Consider the following 22,975-nt stretch of genomic DNA (forward strand, 5'->3'; position numbering starts at 1 on the left):
ATTCCCAATTTTTCCCTTGCCCCTCTTTTTCCCCTTTGGTAACCATAAGCTTGTTTTCTATGTCTGTGAGTCTATTTCTATTTTGTGAATAAGTTCATTTGTATCATTTTTTAAAAATTCTACACATAAGTGATATATGATATTTGTCTTTCTCTGTCTGACTTCACTTAGTATGATAATCTCTAGGTCCATCCAAGTTGCTGCAAATGGCATTATTTTTCTTTTCTATGGCTCAGTAATATTCTATTACACACACACACACACACACACACACACACACACACACACACACACACACACATCTTCTTTATCCATTCATCTGTCGATGGACATTTAGGTTGTTTCCATGTCCTGGCTATTGTAAATAGTGCTGCTATGAACATTGTGGTGCATAGATCTTTTTGAATTAGAGTTTTCACCTTTTCTGGATATATGCCCAGGAGTGGGATTGCTGGATCATATGGTAGCTCTATTTTTTGTTTTTTAAGGAACCTCCATACTGTTCTCCATGGTGGCTGCACCAATTTACATTCTCAGCAAGAGTGTAGGAGGGTTCCCTTGTCTCCACACCCTCTCCAGCATTTATTGTTTGTAGACTTTTTGATGATGGCCCTTCTAACTGGTGAGAGGTGATACCTCATTGTAGTTTTGATTTGCATTTCTCTAATAATTAGCAGCGTTGAGCATCTTTTCATGTGCCTGTTGGCCATCTGTATGTCTTCTTTGGAGAAATGTCTGTTTAGGTCTTCTGCCCATTTTTTGACTGGGTTGTTTGGTTTCTTTGATACTGAGCCCAACACAGATATTTTTAATGTGTCCCCTAGCCAGACTTTTGCTGATGTTCTTCCTCCCTCATTATCTTTTTTTCTACAGGTAGAATTCAGTTATTTGTCTTTCTGTTTCCTTTACCCTTTACCTCATGCTTTCTATTCCCCAAGCTAAAGGACACCCCCTATATTTAACTGCCTCTTCTGATAACTTCATTTGTTCTTTGTTCTGAATAATTTTGATAGTGTGCTATTGCTGTTATTATTATTACATTTGTCCATATGTATTTACTTCTCAAAACATTTTCACATGGACACAATTTCACTTGTTCCTCACAAAATTCCAGCGAGACACAGACGAAAGTGGTTCTCCCCATTTATCCATGAGGAAACAAGGCTCAGAAAGGTGACCCTGGTGGACAAAAATCAAACATGACAGTCCTCACCCCCATGAAGTTTACAGTCTGGCCTCTTGAAGCATTATAATCAGATGACTATGCTTGCCCTTTGATAGGAACACAGCTTTGATGTTCTGAGAGCTTTTTCTTTTAATAGACTTGCTCCATTGGTATAAGAAACATTCATGTAATACTCTCCATCAAGCCTGGCAGAATTTCTCTCTAGTTTTTTTACTTTAGTGATAGACAGGCAAAAGGACAACTCTCACTTGTCCTTGAAGATATTTATAGAGAGAAACAGCCCAGAAGCCCAAGAAGGAGACAGATTAGCATGAATAGATAAATGGTGATGACAAGGAAATGTGCCTTATGATCTAAAAGCTCAGTCTCTGAATTCCCAGCACTACCTTTAGGCAAATAAACTTAGGAGCAAGCAAAATCTAAACAAGAAACCCCAGAGTCCTCTGAAAACTCAGACATTATTACTAAAAATATTTACTAAGTACCTACGTCCATCAAGCTATTTTGATGGAACCTGCTATCTGGGAGTTTGGGATCTGAGACAATATTGATCTATATAAAGAGAGTTCTTACACTTGGAGAGAAGTATCTCCGACTATGTTCAGACATTGACGTAAGTTTGCACAGGTGTGTGAGTGAGTGTGTGTGTGAGAGAGAGAGAAACAGAGGCAGAGAGAGAGACACACACACACAGAGACAGAAAGAGAGAAAACCTTACTTACTTCCCATTAGCCAAATATCTACTAGAGATAAAGGGATGATAAAGATGAGCATGGTTTTGAAAGAGAGAATAGGTGTTTTGAAGAAAAGGGAACATGTTCTAAAATTAGGATTTCAGTATTGGCAACTCAATAGATCAAAATACTGGCAAAGTCGCAATAGCAAATAAAAAATTTAAATACCAGAAATAAACCTAGGAAACAAGCAAGATCTATACAAAGAAAGCTTCACCAAGAGATTAAAATTTTTTTAAAAATTAACTAAATGAAGAGGCATAACGTTACATATTAGATGTTCATCCCAGCATTAGTTATGAAATGAATTATGAAGTGAGTTAATAAACATGAATCATGGTGCCTGGCTCACAGGAACTGCTTAATTAATGTTTGTCATTGTTGTGGTTTAAATGTGAAAAATTAAAGATGGAGATAAGATTGATTCCAACAGAAGAGATTGACTAAGTAAATTATAATACATCCATTTAGAACATAGAATATTTTATAACTGTTAGAATCATGCTTTTGAGGAATTTTTATGATGCAGGGGAATGTTTAAAGTAAAAGATCAAGTAGGGGAAAAAAGACAATATAAAGTTGTATACGCAATAAGATCACACATTCTTACACGTTCTGTCAATTAAAAGTATCCACACACCTTTATGCACACACACACACACACACACACACACACACACACACACACGAACATGCATGGGGGGAAAAGGCTGGAAAGCATTCCAAAATGTCTACAATGATTCTCTCTAAGTGGCAGGAATATGGACAGTGTTATAACTGTAAAGGTTAAGGGCACAAATTCTATTATCAGGTCCACCAGGGTTTGAATCCTGGCTCCCTGCTTGCTGTCATGTGACATTGATGAAGCTAATTAACCTCCGAGCCTCAGTTTCCTCATCTGCAAATTGGAAACAATATCACCTACCTCCAGACTTCCCTGGTGGTGCAGTGGTTAAGAATCCACCTGCCAATGCAGGGGACACGGGTTCGAGCCCTGGTCCGGGAAGATCCCACATGCCACGGAGCAACTAAGCCCGTGCTCCACAACTACTGAGCCTGCGCTCTAGAGCCCGCGAGCCACAACTACTGAGCCTGCGAGCCACAACTACTGAGCCCACGTGCCACAACTACTGAAGCCTGCACGCCTAGAGCCCGTGCTCCGCAACAAGAGAAGCCACCGCAATGAGAAGCCTGCGCACTGCAATGAAGAGTAGCCCCCGCTCACTGCAACTAGAGAAAGCCTGCATGCAGCAACGAAGACCCAATGCAGCCAAAAATAAATAAATAAATAAATTTATTAAAAAATATATATATCACCTACCCCCAAGGGGTTGCCCTGTGAATGCAATAGGATAATATATGCAAAGTACTTGGTAAATCTTGGCTATTATAACTTCAGATTTTACTATAATAAGTTTTTACTATTTTCCAGTTTTTCTATAATAAATGTTTAGACTTCATTTCTAGTCAGAAATAAGGATTTTTCTAAAAACAATAAAAATCTTCAGCAAGAAGGAAGAAGGGGTAGTGGTAGATAAGTGAATTCTTCTCCACCTTGAAGGGTGGTTCTACTTCTACATCATACGTTCTTATCAAGCTGAAATGGTCAGCTCTGTAGCTCAGTCAAGACAAATGCTATTTTATTCTGATGTTTTGTTCTAGTCTTGAAAATCTCTAGGGATAGAGAAACCACAGCTTAGCACAGTTTCTGCCCAAAGGAAATGGTTAGAAAATATCAGCAGTTTTGTTGTTTTGGGTCTGATTTTACTGGGATTTTACCTAAGCAGAAGCTCACCTCCACTAATATAAACCCACTTTTTTTTTTAAATTGAGATATAATTGGCGTGTAATTTTGTATAAGTTTGATGTGTACAACATTTTGATATGATACATTTATGTATTGCAATACGATTGCCATCATAGCATTAGCTAACACCTCTGTTATGTCATGTCATTATCGTTTCTTTTTTCATGGTGGGAATAATTAAGATCTAGTCTCTTTGATATTTAGAAGTTTGATGTTTATAATACAGTATTGTCTATAATCACAATACTGTGATTAGATCCCCAGGACTTATTTATCTACTAGTTGCAAATCTGTACACTTAACATCTCCCCAGATCCCCAGCTTCCAGCCCCTAGTAACCACCGCTCTACTCTGTTTTTGTGACTTTGGCTTTTTTAGATTCCACATATAAGTGATATCATACAGTATTTGTCTTTGTCTGACTTATCTCACTTAGCCTAATGTCCTCAAGGTCCATCCATGTTGTTGCAAATGGCAGGATTTCCTTCTTTCTCATGGCTGAATAGTATTCCATTGTATGTGTGTATATATACCACATCTTTATCCATTCACCTATTGATGGTCCCTTAGGTTGCTTCCATATCTTGGCTTTTGCAAATAATGCTGCAATAAACATGGGAGTGCAGATATCTCTTCAAGATCCTGTTTTCATTTCCTTTGAATATATACGCATGGGTGGAATTGCTATATCATGTGGTAGTTCTATTTTTAACTTTTTTCAAAACCTCCATACTGCTTTCCATAGTTAAGCCCATTTGTTTGTTCTGTCTCTCACCCACTTAGAGGGCACCTGATGCTCCTGAGATGAGTTCTTCGTGCTTTTGAAGGACATGTGGTTCATAATATTTTCCCTTGAGCCACACTATCTCCTCAGTAAGGATCTACCAACAGAAGGAAATGGCAGACACCAGAGAGGATGTCTCCATCACTTCAGACATCCCATGAACCCCCCCAAAAATCTCTTCTACATCTGTGCTTGATTGTGGCAAAGTCCAAGACCCATTATCAATGAGAAGGAAAACAGAGGAGGCAGGATGTGGCAAACAGACATCTGCATGGCCAAAGACAGAGAAAGCCTGGGTCGCCAGGCTTCTCTTCCATTTATGGCCGTTCCTCGCCCCTGCCACCATGGTAGGAAGCCGACTGTGTGACACTTAGCTCTGAAGTTCAAAGAGGAAAGCTGGGAGAAGGAATTCAGATGAGGGAGGAGAGATTTAAGTCAACACAAAGAGGCATCACTTGAGTGTGCTCGGTTCCCTTAGAGAAGGTGGCACAGGACCTGGGAAATTTTCAGCTGACATTTCTCAAGGGTAGAAAGCAGGGAACGGGGATTCTCACACATTCATTCATTCATTCATTCAACAGTTTTTGTATACTTACTATGTGCCAGACACTATGGAGACCAGGTAGATAAATACAGCTGACACTCTGGACATCTGTGAGCTAACAGGTTCTCGTGACTAGAAGCAGTCTACATGTTAGGTCAGCACATTAAACACTCTGCTTCGCCTCAAGAATTCTGAACCACTTAAGAAATAAAACACAGGAAACAAAACAGAGGAGTTGTTTGGAGCATGTGGCTTCAGACCCACAACCAAAGGGATCTACTCTGCCCCCAAATTGGGCAGAATTACCCAATCCTCCATGGGCAGCACAGGACAACCACAGCCTTCCCCTGGTTGTTGAATGGGACAAAGTCTCAGCTCTCTGGCAACTTCCCATACGAGTCGGGGAAGACAGACCTTACACAGGTTAGCACATAAATGAGATCGTCTCAGAGTGATAAGCACTGTGAAGAGAATAAACAGGGAAGTATGAGAGAAGGATTAGTGAGGGCAGGTCGTGAAGAAAACCTACTTTAGAAAGGGTGATGGGCAAAGACTAAAGGATAAGAACTAGCCAGCCATGGAAAGACCTGGGCAGAGCCAGGAGGTGCAAAGGCCCTGGGGTGGAATAAGCTTTGTGTGTTCCAGGGACATATGCTATGACATCTATGTCATCCATTTAAAATGGATTTAACTCCCCCAGGAAGGAGTCCCAGAATAAGCCACAAGATAGAAAGGTAGGGCTCTGTTATCCAGTGGGATGTCACACAAGAGCTCTTAACAGACCATGACTTTGCTTTAGTCTCAAGCCAGCCTGCTCCCAGATTTAGCATCAATTATTATTATTATTTTTTAAAGATAGGCACTTTTATTTATTTATTTATTATTTTTGGCTGTGTTGGGTCTTCGTTTCTGTGCGAGGGCTTTCTCTAGTTGCGGCGAGCGGGGGCCACTCTTCGTCGCGGTGCGCGGGCCTCTCACTGTTGCGGCCTCTCTTGTTGCGGAGCACAGGCTCCAGACGCGCAGGCTCAGTAGTTGTGGCTCACGGGCCCAGTTGCTCTGCGGCATGTGGGATCCTCCCAGACCAGGGCTCGAACCCGTGTCCCCTGCATTGGCAGGCAGACTCTCAACCACTGCGCCACCAGGGAAGCCCTTAGCATCAATTCTTGGTTTACTCTTACTTCGACCGTCATTCCAGGTTAGAACAATTACTCAAAGTTAATTTGGTCCCTGAAGCATGGATCTATTTTTGTCTGGATCCCAGTTTCCCTGGGCATTAATGACCTGTGCATTTAAATGGGGCTTACATTTATACACAATAGCCCAGGATTCACTGGTTTTTATCCCTTCCTGCTAAATCAACTCCCCACAGAATTCCTTTCCATATTTCTAGGAGATGTTTCTCACATGCTCACGCAAAAGTCTAATCTGACGTTAACATGTGCAGGCCTGGCTGCTGCTTCCGGTGGGCTCTGGGGTAACCGCCAGGCGCCCCCATGCTGATTCTAAGCCCTGCCACCATCTCTTGCCAGATCCTGCCAGTTTCTTTGGGCTCCATCATTGATCCACTGGAGCCCTCAATGTGCAAAAGCTCTATCACTTGGTCTTGTTTCTTTAAAAACAAAGCAGTGTACAACTTAGTGGGTTTTGGTGCCAATATATTCACAAGGTTGTGCAATCATCACCACTGTTTAATTCCAATAAATTTTTACCACCCCTGAAAGAAATCCCATTCCCATTAGCGGTCACTCCCCATCCCCTTATCCTCCCAGATCCTGGCAACCACTAATCTATTTTCTGTCTCTGTGAATTAGTTACTGTGGATATTTCATATAAATGGAATCATACATTATGTGATCTTTCGTGTTTGGCTTTGTCAGGGAGGGGAAATCTTCCCCCTCTACCCCTCTTGAGCTCTTGTGGCTAGACTAATAATAAAATTGACACAAGACAGATTAACAGGAGAAAAAGAAACAAATTTTAATTTGTGCACACAGAGTTCTCTAGAAATGGGATCAAAGAAGTGGCCAAGGTAGGCAGCTTTTATACCTTTCAGACAAAGAAACAATAAATTTGTGAAGAAGCGACAGGACAAACTTAGGTTTTGGGTATTCAGTTAGTAAAGAATCTGAACAGGGTTTGGGCTTGGGCTAGTAAATTTTAAAAGAAACAAGGACATTTGAGTTGATTCCATTTGGGGGGCTGTTATAAATAATGCTGCTATGAATATTCGTGTACAACTTTTGTGTGAACATAGGCTTTCCATTTTCTTGGGTATATACCTAGGAGTGGAATTGTCAGGTCATATAGTAACTCTGTGTTTAACTTTTTGAGGAACTGCCAGTTGCTTTTTTTTTTCGAAAGCAACTGCACCATTTTACATTCCCACCAGCAATGTATGAAGCTTCCAGTTTCTCTACATCCTCAGTAATACTTGTCATTGCCTGTCTTCGTTATTCTAGCCAACCTAGTAGGTATCTTGTTGTGGTTTAGATTTGCATTTCCCTGATGATTGATGAGATTGAGCATCTTTTCATGTGCTTATTGGCTGTTTGTATATCTTATTTGGAGAAATGTTTATTCAGATTCTTTGACCATTTTTAATTGTTTGTCTTTTTATTGTTGAGTTGTAAGAATTCTTTATATATTCTGGATACAAGTCCCTTATCAGATATCTAACTTGCAAATATTTTCTCCTCTTTTAGTGGGTGGTCTGGGCCTTGTTTCTTTCACTTGCTTTGTGACCCTTGTTGGAGGGAACTATCTGTGTGTTGCAAAGTATTTAGCGAAACCCTTCCTCTTTTGCTTGTAGCCTTTCTCTCCTTTGGCTTGCGATGTGAACACTAGGCTGGCAGTAGATTCAAAGGCAGACGCTGTGAGGGTTCAGGCTCTGTACTCAACTCCTGGGCTCAGATCCCAGCTCCATCCCTTCACCTAATTTCTCTGGGTCTAGGTTTTCCCACCTCTACAACAGGAATGTTAACTCAGACCTCTCTGCATTGTTTTCAGAATTACGTGAGATAATGCTGGGCCCTTTTATACTCATCTCAATTAAGTCTCACCACCAACCTGTGTTGTAGGTACTATTATCCCCATTTTACAAGTGAGGAAAACTGAGGTTCAGATCTAGCCTTCCAAGGCTTTATTCTCCTTTGGGTTCAGCTGCTACCATATTAAAGATCCATATATCTGTTGTATAACGTCTGTAATAAAACTGGGCAGAGCACAATTCACATACACACATACAAATGTTGGGAGGGTAGGTTCCATTTAAGTGAAAAATCGTCAGTGACTCTGGCCTATGAAGTGAAGGCTAAAGAACTAAGATTCCTTCATGAGTGCTTGACCTCCAGCCAAAAATTCTTTCTTCTGGTCATTCAGACAGCAAACCCGTGTCTGCCATTCTAAGGCAGAAGCCCACCCTTCAGAACTCTGACACAGAAAGTTAGGTGACTCAGTTTACCCTTTGTTCTGCCAGTACCAAAATAACAGGTCGTCTTGGTTGGTCAGAAAGTTATGCTGGTCGATTGTTTTGTTTTGGTGTCTGTTTGCTTTGCTTGTGGATTTGTTTGGTTTTCTGACCTCATATAAGGGAATTAAAGGAACCCTAAGTGCCCTCCATTAGGGACTTGAAATGGAGTGGTGAGTAAAGAGAGACATGGTGTCTGCCCTCATGGAGCTCACGGTAACACACACTCAAGTCAATAAGCAACAGAGTCAATAACCGTGAGTCACACCAAGAGCTGTTGACCAAGAAAACGCAGAAGCCTGCAAATAAGAAAAGAGTTCATTGGGATGTTAGGAATTGCAATTCAGGAGACATAGATTCAGATGAAACTGAAAGAGTGTTCCAGGGAAGAGAAAGAGTCAGGGGCTTATAAAGGCAAAAGCCACAAGGCTGTTAAAGTTGTCTGGCAGGAATTATGATTGATTCTGACTCAAGAAAGGAAATAGCTTGTCCTGAAGGGATGGACTGACATGAGTTATTTTAGGGTAAGTGTCTGATAAGTATCTGAAGTTTCTGGAACAGCAGGCAGATGTTCTGGATGCTACATTAAGATGTAAGTGGTTGAATCTAAAGAAGAGTGGATATATGTATATGTATAACTGATTCACTGTGCTGTACACCTGAAACTAACACAATATTGTAAACCAACTACAATAAAAATTAAAATAAAATTAAAAAAAAAATCACCTTCTTTGAAACCGTAATTCAAAAGGAGTCATGTACCACAATGTTCATTGCGGCTCAATTTACAATAGCCAGGACATGGAAGCAACCTAAGTGTCCATCAACAGATGAATGGATAAAGAAGATGTGGCACATATATACAATGGAATATTACTCAGCCATAAAAAGAAACGAAATTGAGTTATTTGTAGTGAGGTGGATAGACCTAGAGTCTGTCATACAGAGTGAAGTAAGTCAGAAAGAGAAAAACAAATACCATATGCTAACACATATATATGGAATCTAAAAAAAAAAAATGGTCATGAAGAACCTAGGGGCAAGACGGGAATAAAGACGCAGACCTACTAGAGAATGGACTTGAGGATATGGGGAGGGGGAAGGGTAAGCTGGGACAAAGTGAGAGAGTGGCATGGACATATATACACTACCAAATGTAAAATAGATAGCTAGTGGGAAGCAGCCGCATAGCACAGGGAGATCAGCTCGGTGCTTTGTGACCACCTAGAGGGGTGGGTTAGGGAGGGTGGGAGGGAGGGAGACGCAAGAGGGAAGAGATATGGGGATATATGTATATGTATAACTGATTCACTTTGTTAAAAAGCAGAAACTAACACACCATTGTAAACTAATTATACTCCAATAAAGACGTTAAAAAAAAATCACCTTCTTTGAGAAAAGGTATTATATTAACAAACAACATTAAGAATAGGGAATTATGCGTTGTTTATGTTGATTATGTCTTTGTTCTCAGAAGAATGATAATTGACCTGGATATGGTTAAACAAGTAATATTACGAAATAATTCAAATGCAAAAGAGGTAGAAAGATTAAATAAAATGCATGACTTTTAAAAAAAAATAAAAAAGACGTAAGTGGTCAAAGTTCAGATTCCATCCAGGCTGAGATGTGCATAAGTCACACTTTCTTAGTGGCCTTGAGAGCTCTCTTAGCAATCCCAACTCCATTTTGATTGTCCTTTTCCAGAGCCGTGAAGGAAACAGACCAGGGCTGAGTCAGAGCCTAGGTCAAGGGACCTACTTAGGATGGGGTGACCTGAGAAGGCAGCCCTGAGGAAGTTGACATGTCAGCTGAGACAGGAAGAGTGAGCAGACATTGGCCACATGAGGCGGACAGGGAAGAGGGCTCCAAGCAGAGGAAGTAACCTAGGCGGGGACCAGGGCCAGGAAGGAGGTAGGGGGCGAGCAGGGAGGAGGGCTCCAGAAGAGGCTGGAGAAGCACGCCACGGGCCAGGCCTTGGAGGGCTTGGAAGGCCACAATTGAGAATGAGAATATGAGTCTCTCCCCAGGGACAAGGGGAGCCAATGATGGGAGGCCGCTCAGAGCTTCCAGCCCCATCCCCTCACATGCTTTATGCCCTCTTCTCGTAGACCATTATCAGATATCAGGAGCTTTCCAGAAAAGCCACTTTCCACTAAGGTGTCACTGACTGCTAAGGCGTCACCCTGCTACCTGTCCCAAGTGACAGAAATGTACCTTCTATGCCATACCAAGGAGGAAGGGGACTTAATGGTGGAACTCGTGATTTTTATTGAGGTCTTTTTTTCTTAACACTGGGAAAAATCATGAAGAAGAGCAATTGGGCAAGGGGATGTGGGCTCTACCAAAGTATATATAATAGCTCATTTGTTTTCATCTTCCTCAGTTGGCATATGACATCATAATATCAATATAATAGCTCATACTTATTGGTACTATTTCCCAACCACTGGTCTAAGCACCTACATGTATTAATTTACTGAATCCATAATGACCAGGAAGCCAAAATAAAAAATAACTGATGATGTCTTCCATTGTTATTATTTGGTGTTTGGGGGCTAGTTTTATTTGAGGGTGAACGTGGAAATTCTGAGCACGTTTGGTGGTAGAAAAAAACAAAGAAAATGAATGAGTTTTTGTCAGGGAGATCAGTAGCTCAGATGAGAGATATATTTGCCCCAGTTTTTTAATCAGTGGCCAAATTTTTATTAAATTAGAATCAAGTCAGCTATCTGGTGTTGGGTTATCAATAATGCATTAAATCTAGCTCTTGGGTTTTGGGGGACATAATGAAGTAGTTATTGTAAGGACTTTCTCAATGAATTTACTGTCTTTTGCTTAAGTTTGTAGCCCCTTAGCAAGTTGCCTTTGACAACAGAAACATTATTTGCTTCCCTCTCTCTGAGTCTCAGTGTTCTCATCTGTAAAATGGGGGATAAAACGTTTTGCTCCCATGAGGGTTACTGTGAAGATGCAATTTTATGATGCACATAAAGTGATTAGGTCAGGGCCTGGCACAGGATAAGCACTCCATAAATATTATCTATTATTTTAGCATGATAATTCATTATTGTAACTATCATAGCCCCTGGCTTCACCTCCAGCCTCATCTCATGTTCCTTCCTCTCTCTCTCTCCCTCCCTCCCACCCACCACCCCATTTTTCTTACCTTCGTAATATTCTGTAATCTTGTTTATTTGCATGTTTGAGTATTTATTTTCAGTCTTTACCAGAATGTAAGCTCCATGAGGGCAGGGAACAGTGCCTGGCACGTAGCTGGTGCTTAATAAATAGTTTTTGAGTGAATGAATGAATGAATGAATGAATGAATGGCTGTCCATCAGGATAGTGGTTCTCAGCTCTTCTCAGAATGACCTGAGAAGCTTTCCAAAAAATTACTGATTCTGGAGTCTTATCCCCAGAGATCCTAATTCAGGTGATCTGGGATGGGGCTTGGGCATAGGAATTTTTATGGGCATTTTTGGGACATAGGCAATTCTAAGGTACAGCCACCAATATAGGGACTATAAAAAGTATAACTTTAGAGAGTTTCAGTTCCGATCTTCACCTGGCAGCCACCCCCTAGGTGATGCTGTCTCAGCTGGTATCATCATGTGGAATGCAGCAAGAGTTCTGCTGTAAAGACCAGAGGGAATAGACAAAGCACTTTCCATATTTTCCTGGCTCAGGACAAGAGAGCAGCTGTATCATTGATGTAAAGTGTCACAAGTTCCCAGAGCGTTGGACCCATTGGTGTTCAACTCCAGTTACCACAATTTACGGGGTTATTCTGGGTGTCTCCTTGGAAGTGTGGATGCCGGAGATTACCTGTACCTGCTGACAGGCAGCCAGGAGGCTTGGCTACACGGCCTCACAACACAGTCCTGCTGGTCCCGCTGCAGCCTTCTTGAGATTGGGCACAGAGACAGTCTCCCTCATTTCTGGCTCCTGAACAACTTTCCTGCCAGCGTGTTTGCGTATCATGTGTCCATCCAGGGAAGGGACGTATAAATAAGCTTGAAATTACTAGATGCAGTGAGCATGACGTCACTAGTATTTACTACAGGAGAAAGGAACTTGCCCACTTTTCTGTTCAAGTGTGACCTTTGCTGGCTCGAGGCAGCTGACCAAGACCTGGAAGCTCTTTTTAGGTTTTGTAATGACTTATATTTTGCCAGCACAAGCCCAGGCTCACAGAAAAGGGAAAAGGCACCACTGGGGACTCTTGAGCACCTTATAAAATGTGTGAGGACAGCCCACTTGTTCTACATGCTGAGGAATGTTCCTTTGACTCGCAGTGGAACATAAAAACTGGAAAGAATCTAAAGGTCCTTCATTTTTTTTTTTTTTTAATAAATTTATTTATTTATTTATTTTTTGGCTTTGTTGGGTCCTCGTTGCTGCGCGCGGGCTTTCTCTAGTTGCAGCAAGCGGGGGCCGCTCTTCGTTGCGGTACACGGGCTTCTTATTGCGGTGGCTTCTCATTGTGGTGGCTTCGCCTGTTGCGGAGCACGGGCCCCAGGCCTGCGGGCCTCAGCAGCAAGGCTCAGTAGTTGTGGTGCACGGGCTTAGCTGCTCCGCGGCATGTGGGATCTTCCCAGACCAGGGCTCGAACCCGTGTCCCCTGCATTGGCAGGTGGATTCTCAACCACTGCACCACCAGGGAAGTCCCTCTAAAGGTCCTTTTTAACATACTTTGCAGGGTGAACAGAGACAGTAAATTGCTATCTAGTACCTTAAAATAAGGGTCGTCAGTTTATGAAATTATGAGGAAGTCTCACAGCTTGGAAGGGAACTCTGGGCAATATCCAAATGCCACAAATCTAAGTTAAAAGACAATGAACATGGACATGGAGAGAGGGTGTGACTTACAAAGGGTAACACAAGAGAATTCCTTTTTTTTTTAATTGAAGTATAGTTGATTTAGAATGTTGTGTTAATTTCTGCTGTACAGCAAAGTGATTCAGTTATACATATGTATATATACACACACACACATATATATACATTCTTTTTTTTTTTAAATAAATTTATTTATTTATTTATTTATTTTTGGCTGTGTTGGGTCTTCGTTTCTGTGCGAGGGCTTTCTCTAGTTGCGGCGAGCGGGGGCCACTCTTCAGCGCGGTGCGCGGGCCTCTCACTATCGCGGCCTCTCTTGTTGCAGAGCACAGGCTCTAGACGCACAGGCTCAGTAGTTGTGGCTCACAGGCCCAGTTGCTCCGTGGCATGTGGGATCTTCCCAGACCAGGGCTCAAACCTGTGTCCCCTGCATTGGCAGGCAGACTCTCAATGACTGCGCCACCAGGGAAGCCCCCCTTTTTTTTATATTCTTTTCCATTATGGTTTTTCATGGGATATTGAATATAGTTCCCTGTTTTATACAGTAGGACCTTGTTGTTTATCCATTCTATGTATAATAGCTCACATCTGCTAACCCCAACCTCTCACTCCATCCCTCTCCCAACCCCTTCCCCCTTTGCAACCAAAAGTCTGTTCTCTATGTCTGTGAGTCTGTTTCTACCTCATAGATAGGTTCATTTGTGTCATATTTTAGATTCCACATATAAGTGATATCATATAGTATTTGTCTTTCTCTTTCTGACTTACTTCGCTTAGTATGATATTTTCTAGGTCCATCCATGTTGCTGCAAATGGCATTATTTTGTTCTTTTTTATGGCTGAGTAATATTCCATTGTGTGTGTGTGTGTGTGTGTGTGTGTGTGTGTGTGTGTGTGTGTATGTTACATCTTCTTTATCCATTCGTCTGTCGATGGACATTTAAGTTGTTTCCATGTCTTGGCTATTGTGAGTGGTGCTGCTGCTATGAACATAGGGGTGGTGCATGTATCTTTTTGGAATTATAGTTTTGTCTGGATATATGCCCAGGAGTGGGATTGCTAGATCATATGGTAATTCCATTTTTAGTTTTCTGAGGAGCCTCCATACTGTTTTCCATAGTGGCTATACCACCTTACATTTCCACCAACAATGTAGGAGGATTCCCTTTTCTCCACACCTTCCATGAGAGAATTTCTTTGTGGTGATGGTCACTCCAATCCACATGGGACAAAATTTCATAGAACAATACACACACCAAAAAAAAAAAAAAAAGGAGTACATGTGAAATCTGAATAAGGTCTATAACTGAGTTAATAATATCATACCAGTGTCAATTTCCTGGTTTTGACCAAGTACTGTGGTTACTTAAAATATTATCATTGGGGACTTCCCCAGTGGCACAATGGTTAAGAATCCACCTGCCAATGCAGGGGACATGGGTTCGAGCCCTTGTCTGGGAAGATCCCACATGCTGAGGAGCAACTAAGCCCATGCACCACAACTACTGACCCTGCACTCTAGAGCCCTCGAGCCACAACTACTGAGTCCATGTGCCATAACTACTGAAGCCCGCATGCCTAGAGCCTGTGCTCCACAAGAGAAGCCACCGCAATGAGAAACCTGTGCACCGCAACGAAGAGTAGCCCCTGCTCGCTGCAACTAGAGAAAACCGGCATGCAGCAAAGAAGACCCAATGCAGCCAAAAATAAATAAATAAATTTATTTTTTTAAAAAATGTGTGTGTATATATATATATATCATTAGGGGAAGCTTGGTGGAAGGTACATGGGAACTCTTGGTATTATCTTTGTAACTTTTTGTGAACCTTAAACTACATCAAAATAAAAGTTATGAGACTTCCCTGGTGGCGCAGTGGTTAAGAATCCACCTGCCAATGCAGGGGACACGGGTTCAAGCCCTGGTCTGGGAAGATCCCACATGCCACGGTGCAACTAAGCCCATGCACCACAACTACTGAGCCTGCACTCTAGAGCCCATGTGCCACAACTACTGAGCTGGTGTGCCACAACTACTGAAGCCCTCACGACTAGAGCCCATGCTCCGCAACAAGAGAGGCCCTTGCAATGAGACGGCCGCCCACTGCAGCGAAGAGTGGCCCCTGCTCGCTGCAACTAGAGGAAGCCCGTGCGTAGCAACGAAGACCCAACACAGCCAAAAACAAATAAATAAATAAATAATTTAAAAATATATGTTTAAAAAATAAGTAAATAGAAGTTATAATTTAGGGGAAAAGACAATGGAGCAGGCGAAACTGGGAGAAAATTTTGCAACACACCTAACAGATTAATGTATATTATCTTTTGTGCTATTCATAGAGTTACCACTAGCCACATGTGACTATTGAGTATTTGAAATAGTGCCATAGTTTTTAATGATAATAGTTTGGATGTGTTGGGTTAAATAAAATATATATTATTAAAGTTAAATTTGCCTTTTTAATGTGACTACCAGCAAATTTTAAGTTACATATGTGGCCCCCATTATATTTCTTTTGTACAGTGCTGACCTATAATATATAAAAAGTTCCTGCAAATCAATAAGAAAAAGACAAACCAATAGAAAACTAAACAAAAGATACAAGTATAAAATTCATCATGAAGAAATACATTTGACAAATAAACATCCATACATACATTTGTTAATTCAACAAGTATTTACTGATCTCCAGGCACTGTATTAGTCACCAAGGAGAGTTTTAAATAAACTGATCTGAGAAGGCCTCTCTCAGGAGGTGACATTTGAGTGGAAGTGTGAATTTGACTTAGTTTCATTATTAATCAAGAAATGTTATTTAGAGATTCTTTTTCACCTGTTAAAATGGCAAAAATAGATTGATAATATACAGTGTTAGCAAGGTTGTGGAGGAAAGGACACTTAAATACTGTTAGTGGGAATATAAATTTATATAGCTTTTTTGCAATGCAATTTGACTATGTCTCCAAATGTGAATACATCTACCCTTTGACTCTGTAATCCCGTTCCTAGGAATCCATCCTAAGAGGCTCAAATGTATACAAAAAATATGAATGAGGGTGTCCACTGCAGCATATTATGTAATTGCCACAAACTTTAAATAACTGAAATGTCTTTTGGTGAGGTGTGACCATTTAAGTGACTACTACAAAGCCATTAAAAAGAATGAGACAACTATACTTGCAACTTTTCTGTAAGTTTGAAGTTGTTTGAAAACAAAAGGTTACCCACCAAAAATGCATCATGACAAATTAAGATTTTCCCCAAGAATCAAGGATAATGCAACATTAGAGAGTTTATCAATATACTTTAAATCATGACTGGAGAAAGAAAACAGGGATGAGATAGACCCAGAAGCGCTAGCTTGGAAAGCCACCCACCCTATAACAAGTGGAAAAAAACAAGTTTCAGAACAAGTATAGTATAATGCTATTCACATTTTTAACTAAGAGGAAAAGAAAAAAATGAAAAACTCTGAGAGAGAGAGAACCAAACTAGCTACGTGACTTTGGGCAAATCATTTTAACTTTTCTGTGCCTCAATTTTCCCATCAGTAAAATGAAAACAAAGCATCTGCCTCACTGGGTTGTTATGAGGACTAATGAGATAACCCTTGAAAAGTATTTAACACAGTGTCTCATACATAATAAATGCTCAATAAATGTTATCTGTTACTATCATTTTGTCAAAGAAAAACTCAGAGGCCAAAGCAACTAGAAAAGAAAAAATTTTATTTGAAAAGAAATACAAGGAAGTCCAGCCTCAAAATGACCAGCCAGCCAAATAAAAAGCACAGCACAAGTATGTAAAGGAAACAAATGCAAAATTGCCGAGGTTACCAAGTTTTACATTAATTTGTTCATGATTAAAGAACAAAGCAGAACGGTATCTTTCTCAAAAGATTACATATCCACAAAAGAAGTGACCTGTGTTTAGGCATCCACATAGCAAAAGGCAAGGATGAAATTCTTTGCCAAGACTTAGGGGAAATACTCAAGATTTCAATATCAGAGGGATGCCAGCTAGATAGACTAACCTGTTGTTCTTGGTTTAATCTCAAGATACAAATTGCTATTTCTTTCTCATGACTGTGATACATGATGTGCTTAGTGATAATGAAAACAGGAGAAAGTGTCAGTTGTTTTCCTTTCTTATTATTCATGGGAAAAAAATCTAGAAGCAAACATACCACACTGTTATCTTTGGGAAATAGAATTGGGAGAAGAGCTTACTATTTACTGTATATGTTTCTGTAGCATTTGAATGCTTTACATGTTCACAAATGTCATTCATAATTTGTGAAAGAACTAAGAAGATCATATAAATTTTAAATATTGAAGCCATCCCTTGTTTCTTTCTAGTTCTTCCACAGCAGATGGGATAGTTTGCTTTTTAAGCTCTTCAGAAAAAGATTTATAAACCATGCATTTTCTCTAAAAGCCATTTCTACCACTTCAGTCTGTAGCATCTGCCAGGAGACACTTAATATGCAATTCCAGTTGGGAGAGAAAAGAATTACAGCCAATGAAATGGGGGGGGGGTAATTAATCCTTTCCTGCTTCATTGTTAGATGATGACCCTGACGCCGAAGCCCCACACCAGTGAAGTCCTTTAGAGTAGAAATCTGGGAGTTCTAAAATATCCCACCCTCATCCCTCCCCCCATATCCTTACATCTACCCAGCAGATTTACCCATGGGCAGCCCCGTCTTCAAGAACCAGAGGAAGAAACGGATTCATAAGAGGACTCCTGGGGAGAAAAGAGTCCACAGTTAATACTGAAAGAGGCTTTTCATCTGTTTTTCAAGCTAACCATGGACCCATTCCTGGAATGACTCAACATCTCCCTTATGAGCCCCAGAGGGATGGTGAATTGCAGAGAGGAGGGTCACACACAAGATGCCAGACTGGCAGCAGGTGATGAAGGTTGGGCAGGATTCCCTCGTGTCTTGCACTCAAATCCCCCTTAGCCAGGCACCAGCATGACTCTGCTGACCTGCAGCAGACAAGCCAAGTGGCCTGGGTAGCCCCCATCTCACCTGTGCTCATGGGCAGTGCACAGATGTAGATGTACCCTTCAACATGGCACACATTGGCTGTTCTTCCCACTTTCGTTGTCACTGCTGTTGAGAACATGAAACTGGTTTTTCATCCAAACAGCCAAGAGTTGACAGTGTTTGTGGGGAGACCAGCGGGGAGTGTCTCATTATTTTTTCTCTGGTTACAGCAAAACACAAACATCACCAGAACTAATCTGAAAACTGGGTTTTCCAAGGTAGCATGATAGAGTAATGATCATTTTAGGAGGGTCTGAATCAACATAATTTTAAACTGATCATGAACTCACAATTTGGGGCTCTAGGATTCTATGCACTGACTTTGATTGTGAAGCCTCTAAAACAAAGTTTCCCCAACTTGGGTCCCCAGATTCTATTCTGTCAAGGGGTAGAGATTGATCACCCGTAATTCTCATAAGTAGCCCAGATGATTCTATGGCACACCAAGGATCTCAGCTTTAGAAGAAGAATAAAACAGGCAGTGGCAATTCACAGTAAAAGGTAACACGTATTGAGCATATATAATGTCCTGGACCAATGCTAACCACTTTGCATGCATTAACTCATTAGCACCTCTAATATGAAGGAGGTGTTATTACTATTGCTCCCAATTTACAGATGAGGACACCGAGGCTTAGAAAGCTTGATAATTTGCTCTAAATCTCACAGCTGATAAGACATGGAATTTGAACTCAGATCTCTCTGCGTGTAGAGCCCATACTCTGTGACACACTTCCTTGGGTTAAATCTTAAGATGGTAAGCATCTTGACCTTGCAGGATGTTAAGGATAGCTGTCTAGACCAAAACTTTTCAATCCTGAGACTGCCAAATACTGTGGCAGCAACCCAAGCATCCATCAGTGAATAAGCAGATAAACAAAATGCGGTCTATCCATAAAATGGAATGTTAGCCTTAAAAAGGAAGGAAACTGACACATGCTACCACATGGATGAACCTTGAGGACATTCTGCTCATTGGAATAAGCATAAAAAGACAAATATTCTATGACTCCACTCACATAATGCCCCTAGCATAATCAGATCTATAGAGACAACATAAAATGGTGGTTGCCAGGGGCTGGAGGCTGGGAAGAATGAGGAGTTGGTGTTTAATTGAGGACAGAGTTTTAGTTTGAGACGACTGATCACGGCGATGTTTGCACAACAGTGTGAATGTACTTAGCGCCACTGAATTGTACACCAAAAATGGTAAATTTTATGTTAGGCACATTTTACCACAATTAAAAAAAAAACTGGTGTCTGGTTCCTGCACCAGTTAAATCAGAGTCTCTCCAGAATAGGGCCCAGCTATCTGTATTTTTAAAAATTATACTATCCAAGTGTTTCTAATGGGCACCCAGGGTTAAGAACTCCAGAATTCAGGGTACAGAATTGTGGAGCTCACCCTGATGGCAGTCCCTGGCATCGTTGCAAGTTCTCACTCGCCCATTCACACGAGAGGCCTAAAAGCAAGACTCTTGCTGGGAAAGGCGGGTCTCCCAGCCTGTTGCTGACTAAGGTGGCCGGGTCCAAGAATTAATGGAAGGTCCTGGAAGCAGAAAGCTCTGTGGTATACTGGGTGTTTCTCTGGCTTGTAATTGCCTGCATATGCCTCATTCCCCTTAATAGTCGACGAAGAAGGGTGATTATTACTGAAGTGCTGAGCTTTCAGGATCAAGAATAGAGTTCCCACAGAAACCTACAGTTCATGGCATGGATCAGGTCACTCTGTCCCTAACTTATAAATGCATATTTCCAGTCTTATTTGAGCTGCAGCATGACTTTTGGGGAATTCTCAGCAATGGGAGTTACGATAAAGAGAGCTTATTATAAGAAAGAAGAATGGCATCTGGCCTCCAGCTCAGCAGCAAGGATTCTCTGAGCACCTCTACTTTGCCTGGGACTCCAAGATGCCCTCAATGAACTCATATTCTGTAGGGAAATGGATGTATTCATTCACCCATTCAGCCAATACATATTTCTTGAGTCCCTGCAGTGGCCCAGACATTGCTCAAAGGGGCACAGAATCTGATTCTGGGCCTTTGCACAAGGATAATCTGCTGAGCCCAGAGATACCCTGCAGTTGCTGGATCATGGGGAAGCCTGGGGTAACTCAGAGGAGAGGCCAGGATGGCTGGGACATTGGGGACGGGTAGCTGCTATTTACCAACCAGTACAAAAGTATTCCAATATTTTAACAGCTGGGAAAGCTGTATGAGTAGGTGCCAGATGAATGGCAGCTTGGCTTGGGCAAAGAGGTGAACAGTTCAGCCAATGTCCCTGACCTTCTTGTGTAGGAACAGGCAATCTTTTTCTGTCGTAGACCAACTAGTAAATATTTTAGGATTTGGTAGACAGTATGCTCTCTGTCCCAGCTACTCAACTCCGTTGTTGTAACATAAAAGCAGCTACAGACAATAGTAAACAAGTGGTTGTGACTGCATTCCATACAGACTTTGTTTATAAAAACAGCAAGCTGGGTTTGGCCTATGGGCCATAGTTTGCAAACCCCTCTTCTAGTGGATGAGACAGATATACCCATTCATCCTTTCATCGTACAGATATTTATCGTGCATCTTCTACATGACAAATATTGCATTAGGCACTGGTATACTGTGCTGAAAAAGATGGAATGGTCCCTGCCCACAAAGCACTTAATGGGAGAGGTCAAATCAGTCTTTTCAATATGCTACGGTAAATATTAAGATGAAAGTAATCAGGAAATACAGAAGAGGAAGTTAACTCAGACTGGGAGTTCAGGGAAGACTTCCTGGAGGAAGTGGTAACCATGCCACCTGCTCAGATCAGCCTGGGAAGCCATATCTTTCCCTGTGGGTTGTCATCACCAGCTCTTCCCTTGTGTCCTCCAGTCTCTGAACAGCTACAATGATGGAGACATCGAAGGATCCAAGCGGCTTGGGAGGAATGCCAAGTGGGTGGCCTTCGCCTCCATCATTATTGGCCTTCTCATCATTGCTATTTCTTGTGCAGTTCACTTCGCACGAAAGTAAGTAGGCTTTTTTAATCCCTCCCAATGTAAAATGTCTTTTCTTTTTTGTTTTAATTTATTTTTTTACAATTTATATATTTGGCTGCACCAGGTCTTAGTTGCGGCACGTGGGATCTTTAGTTGCGGCATGCTGGATCTTTTAGTTGTGGCATGTGGGATCTTTTAGTTGCAGCATGCAGGATCTTTAGTTATGGCATGTGAACTCTTAGTTGCGGCATGTGGGATGTTTTAGTTGCGGCATGCGGGATCTTTAGTTGTGGCATGTGAACTCTTAGTTGCGGCATGTGGGATCTTTTAGTTGCGGCATGCAGGATCTTTAGTTGTGGCATGTGATCTCTTAGATGCAGCATGTGGGATCTAGTTCCCTGACCAGGGATGGAACCCAGGCCCCCTGCATTGGGAACACGGAGTCTTAGCCACTGGACCACCAGGGAAGTCCCCTAAAATGCCTTTTCTTGAATGTCCACTGGAATCAACTAGGATAGGTTAGATTGTGCTCAGTAACAAACAACCCCAAACAAAAGGGTTTTCATTTTTCCTCACTGCTGTTCCCTGGGCCATGTAGGTTTGCGGAAGGTCTCTCCTCCACACAGTCACTCAGGGTCCAGGCTATCTGAAACTCCACCATCTTGTAGCTGCTCTATCTAAAATGGGAGTCAACAAACTTCCTTTAAAGGGCCAGATAGTAAATATTTTAGGTCACTGTCAGCATCTCAGTTGCAACTACTTAGCTCTGCCATTTTAGCACAGAAGCAGCCATATCCAATCTGTAAATGAATGGGTGTGGCTATGTTCGATAAAACTTTATTTATAAAAACAGGGAGCTGGCCCATGGGCCATAGTTTTCCAACCTCTGATCTAGAGCATGAGGGCTTCTCAAGCTAAGACAGGGGACAGAAAAACCAGAGAATCCCACGTGGGTTTTCACTGCCTCAGCCCTGGAGTGACACATGTCACTTAGGCTCATAACTGATTGGCTAACACAGGTCACATAGTTCCACCAAACTGTAAGAGAGTGAGAACTGTAGCACAGTAAGTGGAATATTTAGGTTATTACTTGCTCTGCCTTAGCATCTAATCTGCTACATGATTTCCTACATGACGTTGCATCCACCTAGCCTAACTGTTCTTAGTTTAAGAGCAGAAGGGTCTCCACAGATGTTTGGTATTTTCAATGAGCTCTCATCTCATAAAGAGATGGATGCTGTTGATGTTTCTCTCTGGATTTGGACAAATTTATTCTGATTTCTCCAACCAGCTGAGATGGCCTGCATCTGCTAGAATCAATGATACTTTCCATCAGAGGTTTGCCAGAGGGCAGGGTGGTGTGATGGACAGCCAAGACCTGGAAATGACAAGTACAGATTCATCTCTGTCTCACTGCGTAACTCCTAGCAAAACAGAGAAGAACTCAGAAATCCTGTCACTCTTCTGTCAGAGCAGCACTGTTCCTCCTACACCATTCCCCTCAAGCTGAGAAGATCAGTCTTTTTGACTTGGTTTTAGGAAGGGCCCACTGGGTGGATAAGAGAGGAGCGGCACACCCTTTAG

At 41.6% G+C, this 22,975-nt stretch overlaps 1 protein-coding gene across 1 annotated transcript in view; it reads left to right on the plus strand.

Annotated features, from left to right (window-relative positions):
• Positions 1–22,975, plus strand: part of TMEM233 (transmembrane protein 233) — a 45,143-nt gene that overhangs the window by 13,475 nt on the left and 8,693 nt on the right. The window contains exon 2 of the mRNA XM_082356054.1: positions 21,285–21,421. Within this exon, the coding sequence (XP_082212180.1) occupies positions 21,285–21,421 (137 nt within the window). The remainder of the gene's footprint in view (positions 1–21,284; positions 21,422–22,975) is intronic.

Source organism: Balaenoptera borealis (assembly GCF_965194805.1).
Source record: "Balaenoptera borealis genome assembly, chromosome: 14".
NCBI classification, from domain to species: Eukaryota; Metazoa; Chordata; class Mammalia; order Artiodactyla; family Balaenopteridae; genus Balaenoptera; species Balaenoptera borealis.